Source organism: Cupressus sempervirens, chromosome 10 (assembly GCF_028749045.1).
Source record: "Cupressus sempervirens isolate cs-2001-9-10 chromosome 10, ASM2874904v1, whole genome shotgun sequence".
Taxonomy (NCBI): Eukaryota; Viridiplantae; Streptophyta; class Pinopsida; order Cupressales; family Cupressaceae; genus Cupressus; species Cupressus sempervirens.
In genome coordinates this window covers 537,777,425-537,797,740 of record NC_143127.1, presented here as the reverse complement: position 1 = coordinate 537,797,740, position 20,316 = coordinate 537,777,425, and the positions used below count along the sequence as shown (strand labels likewise).

Below are 20,316 nucleotides of genomic sequence, written 5' to 3'. Positions count from 1 at the left end.
ACAAAGCGTACCTCAGTTGTGTGTGCCAATCTTTTGGGTTCCTATCTAAAAGTTTTCCAATCATGGTCAAAAGGTTCTTATTTGTAGATTCTACTAGGCCATTTCCCTGGGGATAGTATCCTGATGAAAATTTTAAAATTATCCCATGGTCAAATGCCCAAGTATGCAATTTTAGAGAAGTAAAAGCAAAACCATTATCACATACAAAAGTAGAAGGACAACCAAACTTGGCGGTGATCTTTTCCTCTAAGAATTTAATGATAGTCTCAACAGTGCAATTCTTGAAAGCTTGAGCTTCTGACCACCGAGTACAGTAGTCAATTGCGGTTAGAATATACCTGTGTTGTGCTAAGGAAGGTGGATTGATGGGACCAATGAAGTCAAGTCCCCACATCGCGAAAGGTCTCACCTCGATGATTGGCCGCAAAGGCATCGCTGGCTTCCTCTGTCTCTTCGCTGCAATTTGGCAAACATGACAAGTCTTCAGATGCTCATGAGTGTCCTTGAACAAAGTCAGCCAATAGTATCCGGCTCTTAATATCCAATGTGCTGTGGCCAAATATGATCCATGTTTTGTTCCCCATTTGTTGTGAAAATGTTCCAAAATGTTCTTGGCTTCTTCCTTTCCGATGCACCGTAAATATACCCCTTCATGATTCTGTTTGTACAAAATTGCTCCCTGTAGCATATATTTTATGCTCTTGAATCTTAGTGCCCGCTTTTGCATTGGGTTCAAATGTGAAGGACATCGGTGATTTAAAAGATAGTTGATTATGTCCTGATACCATTCATCGGGATGTACCTCTTCCAATTCATAAACTTGTTGTACAAGTCCAAGTCCTTCTGATGCCATAGTTTTTGCCAATTGTTGTCCTCCGACTAGTTAATGGTCATATGGTGAGATGCCAATCATGGGAGGTACTGTTCCGTATGATGGCAAGGGCAATTGTACGGATGTACTTAGGTTGTATGGTATGCAAGGTGGAGAAACTAACCAACTGAATTGGTTGTACAATGATGCCGGAGGGTGTACGGAAGGGTGAAGGCCTTGCGACAATGTTGGAGGGTGTACGGAAGGGGTGAAGGGAGTAGGGGTACGTAAGTTTGTGTGATCCAAAGACTACAATCAATTGTTAACCACAGAGTTCAATATAATCACCTAATATACACTGATTGACCCGAAGTATACAAGATTAAAGATATACTCTAGAAGACAATGATATTAGTAAACAAGATTAATGCTCTGATTTGCCAAATCTGAGCCAAGTAGTACACTGATGGAATAGGGTGAGGGTTGAATCCCAACAAAATTGGAAATAGCCAAATAGAGAAGATCTTTCACTTTCGAAATGGCGAACAATCCAGAACTCCAACAAGTATTTGCAGTAAAAAGAAATAATTCAAATCACATACCAACTATTACCTACATGTGATGCTTAAATACCCTTCAGAGGAACTCCCAAGGGTTTACAAAGACAATCGACCCAACACTAAATCAATTAGCCCATAAACAATGCTTTGATTATTTATTTATTTTATGACAGAAACATTACAAACTTTGTGCCTTAGTGGTTATTCTACATGAATCCTCATTTGAGTTAAGTGCAGGAGAATTTGGGTTCCTATGTTTCACAAAATATGAAAAAGTACACCACTGACTCCGGTGTTGTTCTTATGTCAATTCCACAGTTACAGTTATTATCGTAGCAATAAGGCACATTTTGTTAAGTTGGAAAGTTGTAGTTGTATGCAAATCATTCCTGAAAAAAGCGGAATTGATTAAGAGAGCAATCATTTTCGTAATTTCAGTTAAGTTCTTATTGAAGCCACCTACAGTAAGAAGGGAGCCTCTCCTATTGCTAAGAGGAGAGAGAAATCTTGTGAAATGTTGAATAAAGTTACAATTTTGTGAGTTGTGGTCAACAACGCACAAAATCTTTAGCCCACACTAGCAACTATTATTAATTTATGATGATTTCCTTTGAAATTAATCACCGTGACTCAAAATGTGCATGTTGCAAATGTTTTGCATCTTCCTCTTCCCTAGTCTAGTCAAAATTTGGGGAAAAGTTCTTATCCTTGCACTTTGTTGCAACTCCTCGCTCGAGATTAAAGGCTATGTTTGTAGCCTTGACTCAACCAAATCAATGAACTCTAATTTTTCTACCTTTATTATAGAAAGCTAAAGGTTGTGTTGTACTTTAAAATTATAATGGCATTTGAATCATCGATATTTATTGTATGGTACACTTCATCATTAATCTGTATTACGATAGTGATAAAGATGGTTGTCTAAGTTGTCAATTCAGGTCTCCACTTTGAAACTTCCTTGTTGTAATCAAATTTCTTATGTGAGAAGAGATCCCAATAACTAGTGAGGGTCTAGGGGTGGAGACCCCAATAGGGTTGAGGAGTAATGTCCCTCATAAAGGCTTGGGGATTGTGATGTTCCCTTGTTGAAATGGGATTAAATAATATGCAATGATAATAAAATTTGAAATATAAAAGAATAAAATTAAAAATAATTTAAATTTAGTCAAGTTAAAAAAATGGTCGAAAGGCTTGAATGCAAAAGTTGTGTCTCCCTCAAACATAAGTTATAAAAGGGAGACAAGAGAACTTCATCTGAGGTATAAATGGAGGGAAGAAGTGGAGAGAGCATAAGAACTAAGGATGGATTAAAGGAAGAAGGAAGGAGAGGGGAGATAATAAGGAAGTAACTCTTTTAAAAGATGAAGGTTGTGACTCTTTCAAAAGGCAACTCTTCAAAAGGTGGAGACTACGAAAGGGTGTGACATTGAAAAGGGAAGACATGGTGAAGAGGTGTGACCCTTCTTCCCAAAACATAGTAAGGGGAAGAAGGATCAAATGGAATGAAGTAAAGGGAGTAGAAGAGATCTAGAGTACATTTACAACAATACTATAAGGAAGAATTTGAAATAAGAATTGAGAAGGAAAGAAGAAAACAAGTTATGTAGAACTAGAAGTAGAGGATATGCAAATCTTAAATGTGTTGGGTGGATATTTTGCAACCGACAGTTTTGAGTAAAATCCAATCACAAAATAGGATGACCAGCCACAGTGTGTGAGACAGAGTCTCTCCTACTTTAAAGGGAAGGCTCCCCCTTCTCACCGTTCCTTGGATTAACTCAAGGTAAGCAAGAAGTTGAGATATTTTTATAAAAGGATTTTACAAATATTCTTTCCTCTTAACTTTCAGGAAAGAATCCAGTTACCCATGGAGCGAATAATGGGCAAGGTGAAATCTCTAACTACACTTCCATCTAAAAGCTGAGAACAGTGATACCAATAAACCAACACTAACTCAAAGGCTAGCCAAAAGTGTACCGATTTGGCTCTAAGTCCGGTTGTAATTCTATATGAATAAGCTTTACTAATAGGGCACAAAGACTTCCAAAAGTAAAGATATCTTAACTATTTTGTGAATCAAGAAACAAATAAGTTACAGACAAAGCTTCTAACTATATATCTCTAGAATTGCTCCTAGGCAAAGCTCCGGATCCAATTGCTTCTTAACTCTTTTCGCACTCAATTATCAAGAACACAAGATTATATGAATCAAAGATAACATATGCAAATCACAAACAAAGCTTCTAATATGCACAAGTAACAATCTCGCCCAATCAAAATTAAGTCTCAATTGCTCCTTTGTGTTCACTTTTCTATCAAAATAGTGCTACATAAACAAAGTTCTGCTGGCACAATTTCTCCAGAGCTCTCTTGCATACAAAATAAAAGATGATTTTACAATTAGAGGGCACTCCTTTATATAGGCAAAGAAGGTGAGGAAAAAATGGAGAAAAAAGTGGAAGCAACTCAACCAACTTTGACCTGGTCTAACTAACAAGAGAAATTATGGGTTACATGTAACTCACGTTACATGTAATTACATCTTTTCATGTAATGCATCCTCTTTGATCTACAAACAGAAATTTAAAAAAAACAACAATCTTAAATATTGTTCTTTAGTGCCTTGAATTTGATGATAACATCACACACTGTAGAAAAATCTGAAATCTCCACTATCTTTGGTATTGCTTCTATTCTTACTGCATCTTCATATGCTGATTACACAAACTTGGAATTTGTTGACAAAGAAACTTGCACGTGTTTTGCCAAAGATTTATGTGAAGCAAACTTGTTCATTGTGTGAGAGCCAAAATTTTCAGAATCTATATCAACATTGACCCTGATTGTATATTTTGAAGGCATTCTTTCAACTACAATCAAATTACCGTGTTCATCAAGAATCTAACATCCCATTTTCTCTAAGTCACATGTGATCCCTGTTTCTATTGCTTGACAATCTCCAAGGGTTGATTGCAACTTTGTTATTAGTTTCCTCCATGTTTCTTCTTTGTAGCCCATAAGCCATTGATATCTAAAGAACATTTCACATGACAAAAGAATGTCACATGAAACAATGGCATCTAAATCAAATTTATCAATCTCACCCCATTCATTGAGAATCTCTTTCATCCGCTTCTTGATTCAAAGAGGAAATCAAGCCTTGCTCCATTTCAATCATATCTTTGATATGTCTAAGGATTTTAACCATATCTATAATGGCTTGGACTCCTTTAGAAATGAGTTCTATCAAGGACTTGGCTGCTTCAATTAACTTTATTTCCTTGGATGTCTGAGACATAACAATATTTTGAGAAGATTGTTGCCGAATGACTTCATTTGAACGAGTAACCTCTTATTTGAGTTGATTCTTCTTTTCCCACAATTCATGATTTCTTTTTGACACATTAGCTAATGTATCTTGAGCATCTTGCAAGCAACTCAAAAATGATTGCTTCCGAATTTCTACCTTGGTGAACTTTTAATTAAAACGGATAAGTTCTTCAATAGGTTTGTCCACCAATGGCTCAACAACTTCTACAAGTTTGGTTTTCTCCGAATCAACTAAGATCCTTGACACAATCTTATCTTTCAAAGATATGGACTAAATTTTCTTTATAGGGAGATTATCTAGGGGTACAACCACTTTGCTAACTTTCATTTGTGGAAGTAGGTACAGTGGAGACCATTGGCATTGATCCTAATTGTATCTCCATTGTAATTGAGCAAGACTCAATTTGCACAACTGAATTCATAGGTGCATGGTGAGAGGATTCTCTCATGAATAACTCAAAACATGTCAGAGATGTATCAAGTTGAGAAACTTGACCCTCCGTGAGAGTTGGAAAATCTTCGAATACACTTCCCAAGTGTTCATATTGTTCATTTGTTTAAATGGGAGGAGCTAATGAAGAAATAAGAAGAGCCAATGTGTTGACTTTTGAAGCCAGAATAGATGTGAAAACAGTGGAAAATGAATCCACATCATCATCCATCTCATCTGAAAAAGGTGCTTCGTGCATGGATGGTGCATGAGTTTGTGTAGGTCTTGGGGGAGATATGATCATTACTTCCCCTTCTTCTTTCTCATCTTCTTCATCTATTTCTTCCTCTGATTATTCCTCTGACTCCTCTAACTCTTGAACTAGTTCATGGATTTGAGATGATTTAGATCCCTTTCCGCCCTTTAACTTGAATTACAAAGACTTATTCACATCAGAAGAAGAAGCTCCATCTTTAAATGTTATTTCTAGCTGTGACTTCCTTCCAAGAGGACCAAAGCTTCCACAATCCAAACCCAATTTTGGATTAACCATTTTTAGGTCTTTAATTTTCAGCCACTTGTTGGTGTTTGCTAAAATGGATTGAAATCTATCAAAGATGGATGTACCTTCCTTCTACTGCCATTGAATGGGAAAAGGGCACCTTTTATCAAAACTTGCTTGATGATATTCGGGATCAAGAACATTGCTATCATCTTCAATTTGGAAATCTGATGGAATCTCAAGCATGTTAAGATCAATGATTTGCTACAAAGTTAATCTGCAATAATCCATTTTCATTATATCCAATTCTGTTTGCATGTCAATCCAAACATCCTCAATGCGATGAACATGTGTAAAAGCTCTCTTAATTTGAGAATTCATTTCTCTATAATCAAAGTCAAATTTGGCTTTGAATTTCTTCAAAGTGATCAGCTGTAGTTTTGCTTCCATTTTTTTGCTTTATGTACGGAATTGATCAAATAATTACCAATTACCAAGGGTTTGGCAAAAGAAATACCAAAACTAGATCTATGCAAAGCATGTTGATCAGATTGAACTTCCATGAGTTGTTAGGCCAATTCCATCAAAATGATCTTATTAGTAGCATACCTAGGTAAGGTACATGGCTCACCTTTAAAGTATCCAACTCTCAAGTAAGTAAAAGTTGGAAACTGGATAAATATAGAACCATACTGATTTACCTTTTCCCAAGCTTCATCAGATAGCCTTTTGATGGATAACTATCTATCAAACAGACACCAGAAATGCCCAAAGAAAGCATCTTGAACTCTTCTATAATGGAACTTACTATTAGCTACCACAGTGATCTGATCACAATAATCCTAAACTAGAATCTGAAGACAATCTCTTTTGGTTGAGAGTCCAAAAAAAGATCCCATAGCAGCAACAATGTACACAAGGTAGGAATTCATGTAAAAAGGCATTGAAGTGCCTACACTGAGCAATTGTTGATAGAGTGCAATGCTAATTAGTTCTCCCCAAAAGATATGTTCTTTATTCTCCATGATATGGAAAATGAATTTGTACATCCATGGTTCAAAATCGATGGAATCTTTAAGACCACAAACCCCGCTGAAAAGAATGATAAGATCTTTGTAGTTCTGCTTGAAATTAGAGCTGTGAATGGTCTTTGACCATCTCAAGAAGTTGTTTCTCTTAGTATCCAACCAATATTGATTTACATATTTATGATAATCTCCCTTTTTCTCATTCCATATTTCCAAAGATGATTTTTTGGTCAAAGCTACATATTTTGCATTATGGGGCACTTTGAAAATTTGTTCAATAACTCCTAGATCAAGACTAATAATAACTCTACCATCAACATCTTTGATTGTCTTTGACTTTGGGCTGGAATGTTTTGCACATCCGAGAACAAACTCAGGGTCCATGGCAGCCATGGAAAACGTAAATACCAAGTGAATATGACTTCTCTTGATATGTTTCATCTCGTGACCAACAAGAGTTTCTATTCTCTGCAGAAAATCAGCAATGTCCACGTGTCTGATCTTCGTGTCTAACACGTCAAGAATGGATGTGACTTGAGATGGAGTTGCATGAGCCAACTCTTTATCAAACTGGAATTTCATGTTGCCATTAGATTTAGATGGTGAGGGAATCTCTTGTGCTTGTGCTGCAACACAAAAATTCCAAAACATAAACACATCATCAGAGGAAATCACCATAAAGGTTGATTCTTGGTCAGCAACAAAGGTTCGAATATGGATTTGATACTTTGTAGACCCGATGAGATAATCTCAAAAGAGATATCATACATATGCAATAGATAGAAATGGAAGGTAGAGTGAAAGAATTATGAAAGTGGAAAATGGAAGGAGATGGAGATGTGTGAAGGTGGAACGCATGGGAATGCGTGCGAATGGAGATTCTTGACTTTTACAAAGTGACTAGGGCTTTCAAGATGTTATTACACGGAAAATGGATTACTTGTATTTTTTCATGGAGGTGTAAATGCATATGGAAAGATGAAAATGCAATGTAACTTGAGGCGAAGTGAAATTTATAATTGTCTTCGTGGAAAGGTGAGGTACATGGGACAACATGCACATGACATTTTTGATCTTTTAAAAAGTGACTTTTACTCAAAAACGGGATTTTAGAGATGCATTTACATGTAAAACTTGTCATGTAATTGTGTCGTGCGATTGGATGTGGAAAGTGAGATGAATGAAAATGGAAATGGAAAATAAGATTACATGTACATGTGAATGATGGATAGAATGAAATACGTATAATTGCATTTGACGAATGAGATGCGAAGTGTTGTGGCATCGAAAGATGGAAATGGAATGTGATGATGCTCTTGCATGAAATGGAAGTTGAAGTGAAGTGAAACAAGACCAAGTTCTTGGGAAAGAACTTGCAACTTTTCCAAAAATGAAGAAAAACCAAAAAGCAAACACACTAAACAAAAAAACAAACTTCAAAAGAAGAATGTACCTTTGGCAAATGACTCAAACATGTCAACAAGCAAAGCACTTCAATATGCAATTTTGAATTTGGAGTTTGCGAAAATCAAAAACATGAAAATGAACCATTTCATTATTTTTAAAAGGAAAAATACACTTTCCATGACAACAAAATCAACAAGTGGAAAACATCAAGCTAAAATATGCACAAAATCAGCAAGATAAGCACAAATTTATTAACAAGAAGGAAAATGTCCACTTACATGATGATTATGTGCCAAAAATGGAGAGAAAAGCTCCAATATTGAAAAATTCTCCAACAAACTTAGATCCTTTCAAACTTTGCAAGAGAAATCTGCAAGGGGCAGCAAATGAGGCATTTTTGATGGACAATGCCAAATCGTGCCCTAAACTCTCTCAAACTTACCACCGTTTTTGTTAAATGCAAATTCATGTGACATTTTTGGGTAAAAACGTGGTTCAAATTTGTCATTTCACAAGTCGTTTTTTACCTTTGAAAGCAAAAACGTGCCCTTTGGTGTATTGAAGATGAACGAATATGCCAAAACAACCCTTCTCCAAGCAAAAACGTGATTAAAAGGACTCTAAAATGGACGTTTTTGATGAAAAGCATGACTGCAAATCATCATAAACGGAACGTTTTTAGCATGAAATCAAACATCCATAGCATGGAAATGCCAAAAAATGCAAAAATGCCTCTCCTCTTTGAGATTTTCAAGTCATTCCATGATCAAATCCAAGTTTTTGATTGAAAAACGGGTTTTTGGAGGGCAACTACATTAAATTTTTTCAAAAACAGGTTTAGGAAGATCAAATGCATGTGTTTGAGAGCAAAACACACCTTTTGGAGGTGTTTGCATATATGAAAAATGCAACATGGAGCAAAATGCACCTTTTAGAGGCCATTACATGTTTTAGCCATTACATGTTTAATGGGCTCTCCCAAGGCAAAAACACACCTTTTTGGTGCATATGCATGTTTAACATGTTTTTTGCCTAAAAAGGGGTTTGGGAGGTGCAAATACATGTCTTTGGTGCAAAACACACTTTTTGGTGTAAAGACATGTTTAAGTTACATGCATATGCACAACTCAAGGCAAAAGCTCACCTTTTTGGTGCGTATGCATATAACACATGTAACTCAACTTTTTGATGTCACTGCACATTTTAAGTGAGTTTACATGCAGTAGCATCAAAAAGGTCCACTTTTAAGTGATTTTACACATTTAAGTGATTTTTTCAAGCTCGTCAATTTAATTTTGATAAAATATTACTTAAGTGGGACAAATTATATTTACATTATCATATTAATAATATAAATATAATTTAATAAGTAATATTTACTAGAGCATTTGATTTAAATATCAAAAATTAAATTGAACTATACAGTTCATATAGTCACTTAAGTGAAAAATCAAAAAACAACTCAACTTAAAAATATAACATAAAGTACACTATAGTTACTTTAAGTGAAAATTGAAACAATAAAGTAACTTAAAAACATAACATAAAGTGAATTTAAGTAATATTTTTCAAAAAGTGAATGTCAAATTAAAAATATAACATGATATTTTTAATTCATGCAGTTGCATCAAAAAGGTCCACTTTTTGGGATCTAAATTGGTCATACATTTTGACTGACAACTTTGATTAAGCCCCAAGTTAGATCAAATTGAAGGAAAAACCAACAGCAATGATTTGAGAAAAACCAAAGGACTAAAAACCAAGAAACACACACTCAAAACAAAGAAAAGGAGGATGAAGGCCTCAAAAATAAAGCATAGACCGGGAAATAGAAAAAGGAAAGGATTTGAGGAAAGAGTTTCTTAAAAGAATTTGCTATGTGAATTGGAGTTGTTTGATCTATCAAATTTAAGCAATTGAATAATAAATTCAACTTAGAGAAATGTGAAACTAGTTTAAAAAAAGTTCTATACTGTTACCTACATTTTGTGGTGACAAAATGCAGGGCAACAAAATGGAATATTTTATAGATTTGAACAGTAAAGAGAGATTTGAGAACCAAACAACATGACCCTTTCATAAGGGCATTAACAAATGGAAGGATGTGATTCCCTACACTCAAAGGAGAAATTAAAGAAGAGATAGCTCCATTTGAATAAGACATCAAAAAGGGAGATCAATTGGGAGAATAACATATTATTTTAAATGCAACAATGAAAAGTGGTGACTCAAATCTTATGAAAAGTGGTGACCCTTTCACTTGTAAATTATAAAGGGGAGATAGTTCCAAGGAAACATCAATACATCATTACTCATCAATGCATCACACAATCTAGCAATCTATGTATCAGAAAGGTTAAATAAAATATCTTTCACTCTAGAAAGCTCAATTCAACAAAGCAAATAAACAAGCAATCAAATAATCTTCAGCCAATTCACATCTTGGAATCAGAAATCAATGACATCAATATAAGCATCACCCTATCAAACTTGCATTCAATAAGTCAATCATTGGTAGAGAAGAAAGGAAGACATCAAAAACAGATTTTAAAAATAAGTTCAAAACAGCAATTTATTGGCAGGAGTGTCACATGAAATAATTATTGCATAATGAATGTTTTAATGACTGATCTCTATTTAGAATTTGTATGCATTTTGAATATGAATTTATGTGTGAAATATCAAGTATGTTTTCTTTCTACTGCAATTAACCATGGTAGGGAAAATGAGGTTGTCACATCAAGGAAAATGGTGATGAGGCCACCATCTAAGCATGTCACCCTATGCAATGCGACTAAGGAGCCCTATGGGGCCAAGGGGGGGCAAGGGGACTACCTTTGGGCTTAGGAAGAAGGGACATTTTGGGCTTCCTGTTGTGAATGATCCTCATGATCTCTATCAAGGTGAACCAATGCATACGGATGTTCAACCAATAGACATGAGGTAGAAGTGACTAGTATGAGGAGAATGGTGATACGACAGAACACTAGGTATGCCACCTCATTTGTATGGAAAGGGCCACATAAGGCCAAGAGGGATTGTATATCTGCTCTTGGGCTTAGGGTAGGGGTCTCTTGGGAACCTCATCAAATCACCCTACCTTATTACATCTATGGTTGGGACATTTTAAAATTGATTCAAGCAATCTATTAAGATATTCTTTATTTCTAACTCAAGAATGTCTAAATGTCTAATTACTAATTATGATTATAATGTTTCTGAACATTCTTGTAGGATCTCAATCAAAGCATAAAGATACCCCATGGCCAAAATCCTACTTGCTTTTATACAAAAGCTATAATCTAAGACAAAATTCAAGTTCTCCTAATTTGAGGACATTAAACAAACATGTCACTCATAGGGGTTCAGGGACAATGGTCCCAACAGGTTTAAGGGGCAATGCCTCCCATGAGAGTATGTAGGCAACACCCCCAACAGGGTCAACAAATAGTAACCCTCAAGGAGTCTAGGGATAGTGCCCCTCATGGGGTTTGGAGGCAATGCCCTAGGGGCATTCTCTATTGTAATACAAAGTGGTGTCAAGGGTTTGTGCCCCCAACACAAACCTCAAATTAAGGCATTTGAAACCACATGTCTCAAACCATCTTCACAAATTTATCAATTAAGAAATCAGGTCTTTGGCGATTTTTTTTTGTGAAGAATTTTCTCAACAAGTGTTATGTTAACGAGCATCCATGCATTTACATGGCTAGATTACAATGATCTAGGGGATTTGGGGGCATTTCTTTAAGGGGATGGGGGAAATAGTTTTGAGGATAGGGCTACTTGGGGCCTAAGTTTGGGAATGCAAAGGGGATGACAACAAAGTGGTGTTGACATAACACATTAGTATTAGTAATTGAAAAATAGCTTTAAAAAATAAAGACGTACAACATAATAACTCGAGCCTATTAGAAGTATTCAAATGACAATCGTCAAAATTGAATATATCAAATATAAACATTGCAATGAGAATTTAAAAAAATTTAAATATTTCATTGCGTAATCATATTAATCATTATCCAATGTTCATCAAAATTACAAATAATTGATCACATTATCAACATTGTTCAACTTTAAACTTCAAAAGAAAAATAATAAATATAAAATACTAGAAGTGTAAACTCTAGAAGCAAACTCTCACTACTTTGATAATCCCAAGCTCCTTACCTAACTTTTCAATGTCCTCACCACTCAAACTGCCACACCCCACATTCTCAAGCCCACTCATACCAATACTAACTAGACTTGTCTTTGTAGCATCATCATCAATTTGTGTTGGCTCCTTTGGCTCTACATTCCATCTGGCTGTTTAACTCTCCTTGGACATTTTAGGGGAAAATTTTGCGAATCCCTTGCCTTGTTAAGGGGCATTTGCGAGTCTCTAAAACATCCAAGCACCCCCACTAAAAGAAGGCTCGCTTTTTGTGTGCAAAAAATGGGAAACATTTCCAAACCATAAAAGAAATGTAGCGAAGGTAGAGATGTGGTGGAGAAACATTAGGAGGCATCCCTAGTCCCCAAGGCATCCAATTCTCAAAAACTACATATTATGGGGGAACGTGTCCCCATAGAATATAGACTTTTTTTACTTTTCTTTTGCTTTCTCCCTTCCCCCACCTTGTTTGGTATTTACATTGATGAGCTGGAGACCTTTCTCAAAGACTCCTCACTCCCTGTCGACGGTTGCTACCTACAGCAAGTCTTGATCTCCATTCTCTTGATTGTTGATGATGTGATCCTTTTGGCCTCCTCTCCGGAGACTCTTCAGAAGCTTCTTGATGACTTGGCCTCCTTTTGCGACTCGCACTAGCTCTCCATGAATCTGGGTAAGACTCGGGTCATGGTCTTCAATTGTTTGAAGACATCTCATCTGCACTTTTACTTCCATGGTCATTAGATTGAGATCACCACATCCTATGTGTACCTTGGGGTCAAGTTCTCTAGACCTTGCTTTAGTTTGGGACTTGCCATCCAGCCTAGAGTTAGTAAAGGTATGGGCTCCATTGCCATGCTCGAGAGACAGTGCTTTAGACGACACTTCTAAGACACTCCATCCAAGTTGTCCATCCTGGACTCTTTGGTCAAACCGACGACTCTTTATGGCTCAGTGGTTTGGGGGCCTTCCCTTCTTGACTCTGATTGGGCCTCCATCAAGCGTGTCCAAACCTTGTTACTCCGATGCATTATCAGATGTCATCAGCTCACCCCCCACAGTATTATTCTGGCTGAGTTTGGGGCCCATCCATTGAGGTTGGTCACCATTTTCGATCTAATTTGGTTTCTTCACCATCTTCGTGGTTTTGCTGACTCTGCAAGCGACTAGCATATATACTCCTACTTGGCTTATTGTTCTTCTGTTAGTGTGAGGGATTCCGACCCGACCTCACAGGCTTGTTGTTGGTTTGCGTAGGCTTCTTCACTGTTGAGCTTGCTTGGGATCAATATTGACCATCTCCCTCCCTTCCAGCTCTCATTGAATATTCCCGCCCACCTCCTCCCCTCACAACAAGAGTTGAATGGGCATATTTAGACTTGACATTTACATAAGGTATATCAGTACAACATGGTGTAACCCTACTAGTGGGTTGCACCTGAAGATGGCTTTTTATGCTGAGTACTTGTCATCTAGGATGGTATTATTGTGCCCCGTAGCTACTTGTCTCGGAGTTGGTGTCATGCCTTACGTATCTCTTTGGGCTCCTTCAAGGTTGGCTCCCATTGGCTTTGTATCCAAACAAATCACCACATAGATGGAGACGACAATACTTGTCACTTGTGTACCTTGGGTACAACTGAGATGGAGATCCATTTCATCTTTCACTATCCTGCCTATTATGAGATTCGTGGGAGATTCTATGCTTATTCAGGGAGTGCAGTTCCCTTGCAGCCTTCTCCAGCTACACGGATTAGAGATGCCTTGCATTGTACCTCAAAGAGACTATGTAGTTCCACAACCATACATTACAGATCCAATTTCCCCACAGAGTGGCTTCGATTTAGCTTATTATCGTTTTCTTCTCCCCCTCGTCTCTGATGCGTGGGACAAAGCGGCCTTTCCTGTGCCACCACCACCAATCACTCCAGATTTGTGAGTATACTCATCAGCGGCACCCTCCTAGTACTTCTCAATGGCGATTTGGGGCACTTGCTCGCCCTAGCCCATACCCTTCAGTGCTTGGCTTCTTTTTACTAAGGAAGAACCCTTAGCCCTTGCCTCATTTGTAGGCTCTTTGCTTCTTGTATTTCTTTTATTTCTAGTTTTTCCTGTTTTCTCTATTTCCCAAACACAGTTTGGTGTCTTGTAGTTGGCAGTCTTCTCTCTTGTATGCTTCTCAATCCCATAGACCCTTGTGGTCTTTCGTTGGACATTAATAAAATTATCTTATCTATTTTCTTTTTTCCATATTTTGCATGTTAATGCATCTCGCAATTTTTTTGTCAGGCTTATCAAGTTTTTGGCGAGTATTGCTAGAAATAGAGTGAGTTTGACAGACAAGATAATTCATGAGTAACTCCACAAAGTAAAAAGTTGGTGAATGCTCACCAAATTCTTCATTATGATTTCTCCAACTAGATACCAAAAAGTACTAAGGAGAGCATGTCATAGTAGTTAAGGCTAACTTTACATACCAAGTTCTTAATTGTAAATCAAATAATGTCAAATCATTTTACTGGGCAAGTTAAGAACCTATGTTTGTAAAGATGGTGTCACATCAACAATTCTTTCGTTGGTTTGCCCTAAAATACCTCAAAAGTGCTAAGTCCATAACTTGCACTAGTTTGTTAGGTCATTATATTTAATGTACTATGTGGCATGAAATGATTAGCTATTTTGTGACATTCTAAGGAGCACTTCTTGTCTTACTATTTTTTATCACTCAGATATGCACCCTTGCCAAATGCTTCACTTAGCTATACATTAACACATGGAAACACTCTTGGGTTTGTAGGTTTCCTATAGGTTGGAGTGAATCTCTAGAGTATGTTGGTTCCTCTTTTAGTCCTTCACCTATATTTCTACACTGAGAAAAGGAAAATAAAAGACTTAAAACAGAAGCTATAATCTAATGGACAATGAAGAAATTTTTTTGTGACATGTAGCACTATTAGGCATAATTGCATAAGTGTTTCATAGTAATGGTGAAGTTTTTGAAGATTTTAGAAGAAAATCAGATATTTTTCTGAAGTACAAGAATCATAGCTTGAGAACATCAACAATAACCTGCACTCGTATGTATTTCTACATGAAGATAATTGAGAATGAGGCATTAAATTGAGTACTTATCAAATATCACGAAATCACATGTATCACTCTCACAATCTCGCTCAAAATGAAGAGTTTGAGAAGGCTAAAAATATTTTTTATTGATCAAAAGACACTTGTTACAGCACCATACAAAATCTAGCCCATACTTCTGAGTTGCAATGCTACATGTGCTTGAAAGAGCTCATGAAATAGCTGACAAAAAGAAAGAAATAAGAACTAGTCACTCCCTATGTGTACTATAACTCCCCCAAGTGATAGAAAAGTAGGACCTCACTTAAAGAACACTAGAACATTTCATTGCTTCAAGCTGACTGGTTTGACTCCATCTTGGCACTGAGAACTAACCTTCCTTTGACTCCACAAAAAATCTTCATTGATGTTGGAAAGGAAGGTGGCCTTTGACTTTTTCTAACAGCATTTTCTGAATCGGCTCTTAAATCTGCTCCCAAACTGCTCCTAAATACTTGCCAAAAGCACAACTGTCCACAATTCTTTTATAAATGTCTTCAAACTGGGTCAAAAACTTGTTTAAACTGCAAATATGTCCTTGGTTCACCTTCTCAAACTGCCATTATAACCCTAACTTCTATAACTTTGTCTCCCACACATTAAGGACTTGTGATGTTGATTTGAACATGTAGAAGAGCTTTTAGGTAATAAAAATGACATGTCTACCACTCCTTAATAGCATCTTAATCTTCACACCTTTCTAAACATAGGCCACTACAATGATCATCCAGAATATAAGCTGCACAACTTCATCGAGCACATTTAGCAGCACTTACTTTGATACCATGTTTATAGCATGACTGTCTTTGTTTTATATCAATGTTGGTATAAGAAACCTTGCAATACCCACATATTGACTAAGATGTGTTTTCACAAGAAGTTGAATGAAGATCAAGACAGAGGTCAATATGACACAGAACAGAGAGCATGAAAGTGATAAAGGGGAGTGATCTGCCTTGACAGTCACAGGAAAGCCTTGAAGATTCATATGCGTTATTCCACATCAACCAATCCAGAAGACCATAGCGCATAAATGGCAGACCTGAAACAAGTTGCATTGGTCATGAAGTCAAGATGAGTAGAGAAATATGGGGTAAAGAACATTTTCAGATGGTGTAGGATGTGATAAAGAAATAAAAGTTGTGAAACCACAGTGATAGGATTTTGAGACCAAGAAGACAGTGATGAGGTTTGACTTGGAATGATGCCATGACAGTAACAGTTTTCTGTGCATGAGTCATGGAATCTGATTAATATCAAACCCAAACTATTCAATTTTTTAGATAATATGGTGATAAAAAGAATGTGACTGTCAATATTAATGGAAAAAAATAGAAGATAATGTACTTCACATTAATAAAGCAAAGAAAACAGGTGATCATGGAACATAAAGGTCCAGAAAATGAATAGGGTAATATGAAACATGATAATACTTATGAGACTATAGATGTGATCCTTTTTTCAACATAAATACAGGGACAACATTATTACATAAAATTCCCTGTTTCTCATAATTGAATCAAGAATGGATTAATTGAGAGAGAATAAAGATATAAATTTGCCTCTCAGTATATGTTATTAACACAAATATCAACCCTGGTAATCAGCTGAAATCTCACTTCATGATTTTTGCATTTCCTTAATTATACCATCATCATTCCGCCTTTTTTTATATTGCAGAATCTATTATTAAGATCTTAAAATAGAAAACACTACTTACCTATCATCAACCAAAAGTCTTCCAGAGATAGAACATCGTTCCTCCTTCTTTAGATAATTAGGGGAAGCAGCAAAAGAGTATGGCCAACTTTGTTCTTGATAAAGCCTCTGTGTAATTCCAATGCATAAAAAATAGGCATTGTCATTAAATAGTGTTGACTTCTAAACCCTAACAATTAGATGGTAAAGATCTAGAAGTTTGAACATATGTTTGATTCATAATTAAGAATCATCACTTGCTTAGATTATCACTTCATAGACTCATGTAAACAAATTGTACCTGCTGCTTTGCATCACTCCAAAGTAAAAATGGATCTACAATTTCTGACGATGAATTCAAGTGCACATAAAATGGACCAAGAACCTTCATCCATGCCTCTCCATTGCGGAACTTGCAAGAATTGTCACCAATATAATGACCACTGTGAAACATCTGCTAAGTCATCAACAGTACTAACTATTTTAGGTTATTGCGAAATTTGACTTTAATTACACAAGTACACCTTTCAAGGTAGATTTCAACTCATTGGAAAATGAAGAACAAAATTAAACTTTCTAAACATAGCAGTTTAACAGTGCCTGATACCAGATATCACCCTTTCATAACATTTTTAAGATTTAAGTTTCGATTTTCAAGGTATTTATTGCCAAAGTTTCATGGGCTGGTAGAGAGCATCCTATTGTTATGGCCATGCGTATGAAGCATTTTACAATACAGGAATGATTGTGGTGGACATTGATGACATGCCTTTAAATTGCATGTTTGTTGTACTCAGGAGGTAAATTTCAATTTGTAATGGAGAAATTGACAAGGTGAAGTTGGATTGAGAGAACCCTTTTTATTTGTAGGGGATGCATTCCCTCGCTAATCCCTATAAGGATATATAATGATGTGCACTTATTTGCAATGATTTTATTAAAAGATGACAAAATTTAAAAGCATTCGGAACTAAAGATTAACTATGAAAAGGAAAAGGAAAATTTTCAATAAGTGTGAATAGAATTCTGATAGCAACAGCAAGATGATGTGATCCCCATTACATTGAAAAAACTTTCTAGCATTCTTCTCACAAATTGTTGTGGTGTGTTTTAAGACTTCACGAGTTCTTATGGGCATATTGATTACTGATGTAATGCCCCCATTTTTAGTAGGTGCCTACAAATGGCTAGGTCAGTTCATCATGGTGACCCTCGTGAGCTGACAATGAGTTTAGAGGGTCTCTGAGGTGGACTTGTTATTTGTAGTAAGTCTATTATGGGTCATTACTATATTTGGTAGGGAAGTGGTGTTACTATATTTGGTAGGGAAGTGGTGGCGTTGGCAATTAGTTGTCATCTGCATATGGTTGAGTATATTATTGGAGTGCATGTTAACAAAAATATTAATGAGGCTTCATTTTTATAAAGTACTTTATGTTATAATTTGGTGTTGTGAAGTTGAAGCCTCTTAAATGAAAAGCATCTTAATGAAGCCATGTGCTAGAAAAAGTTATTTATTCAAAAGAAGTAAATGGAAGCTTCTAATTAATGGTGTGTTGGTGAAGCTAAGTGGCATTATAAAAAGATGACTCCATGAAGCAAATAGACCATTGTTGGCTCAAAATTTTGTACGTCACTGACTACAACTTACAAAATTGTGACTTTAGGCAACATGTCATGAGATTTCTCTCTCCTCTCAGCAATAGATGAGGCACCCTTCTTACTGCAGGTGGCTTCGACAAGAACTTAACTTACATTACAAGAAGGATGATTCTCTTAATCAATTCCTCTTTTTTCAGGAATGATTTGCATACAACTACACTTAACAAAAAGTGTCTTATTACTACGATAATACTAGTGACCCTGGAATTGACCTAAGAACAACACCAATGGCAACAGTTTAACCTTTTATATTTTGTGAAAAAAAAACAAGAACCCAAAGTCTCCTATGCTTGTCTTGAATGAGGATTCAAGCAAAATAACCAGTAAGGTACAAAGTCTCTTACTGGATACCCTCAAGTTCAATAAAAACACTTACAACTGAAGCCCAAAGTCTTCAACTCTAAGTGATTATAACCACTACTACCTGTTACAATTTGTCCTCCTACAGCACAAAGTCTTCAAAAGTTCAAATTGGTTTTGAATGCAATAGGCAGCTCAAAGTCTGCACAACTAAATTCAAATCCCTCTTAATCAAAGCTCCACAAAAAATTTTGTCACATAACACCTTGAATCAATTCAAAGTTTGAAAGCAAATTGCCTCTTTTATTGATAGCAATGTAGATTTATATCCAAGCACAAAGTCTTAGAGTGCACATTTAAACCGATAGAATTTTCTTGCCTTGTCACAAGATGATTATTTACAATGAGCAACCTCGTGAGCTGACAGTGAGTTTAGAGGGTCTCTGAGGTGGACTTGTTATTTATAGTAAGTCTATTATCGGTCATTACTGTATTTGGTAGGGAAGTGGTGGCATTGGCAATTAGTTGTCATATGCATATGGTTGAGTATATTATTAAAGTGTATATTAATAAAAATATTAATGAGGCTTCATTTCTATAAAGTACTTTATGTTATAATTTGGTGTTGTGAAGTTGAAGCCTCTTAAGTGAAAAGCATCTTCATGAAGTCATGTGCTAAAGAAAGTTATTTATTCAAAAGAAGTAAATGGAAGCTTCTAATTAATGGTGTGTTGGTGAAGCCATGTGGCATTATAAAAAGATGACTCCACGAAGCAAATAGAGCATTGTTGGCTCAAAATTTTGTACATCACTAACTACGACTTACAAAATTGTGACTTTAGGCAACATTTCATGAGATGTTTCTCTCCTCTGAACAATAGATGAGGCTCCCTTCTTACTGTAGGTGGCTTCAACAAGAACTTAACTGACATTACAAAAAGGATGATTCTCTTAATCAATTCCTCTTTTTTCAGGAATGATTTGCATACAACTACAACTTTCCAACTTAACAAAAAGTGTCTTATTGCTACAATAATACTAGTGACCCTAGAATTGACCTAAGAACAACACCAAAGGCAGCAATTTACCTTTTTATATTTGGTGAAAAAAAACAGGAACCCAAAGTCTCCTATGCTTGTCTTGAATGAGGATTCAAGCAGAATAACCAGTAAGGCACAAAGTCTTTTACTAGATACCCTCAAGTTCAATAAAAACACTTACAACTGAAGCCCAAAGTCTTCAACTCTAAGTGATTATAACCACTACTACCTGTTACAATTTTTCCTCTTGCAGCACAAAGTCTTCAAAA

At 36.1% G+C, this 20,316-nt stretch overlaps 1 protein-coding gene across 2 annotated transcripts in view; it reads right to left on the bottom strand.

The window, feature by feature from the left end:
• LOC149535019 (uncharacterized) overlaps positions 1 to 20,316 on the bottom strand; it is a 131,117-nt gene that overhangs the window by 76,982 nt on the left and 33,819 nt on the right. The window contains exons 8-9 of one of the 2 annotated variants that reach the window (XM_089807151.1): positions 17,347 to 17,499; positions 17,068 to 17,174 (exon numbers count right to left, since the gene is read on the bottom strand). In XM_089807151.1, the coding sequence (XP_089663277.1) occupies positions 17,068 to 17,174; positions 17,347 to 17,499 (260 nt within the window). Of the gene's footprint in view, positions 1 to 17,067; positions 17,175 to 17,346; positions 17,503 to 20,316 lie in introns of both variants that reach the window. The other variant, XM_089807150.1, reaches the window with a different exon arrangement.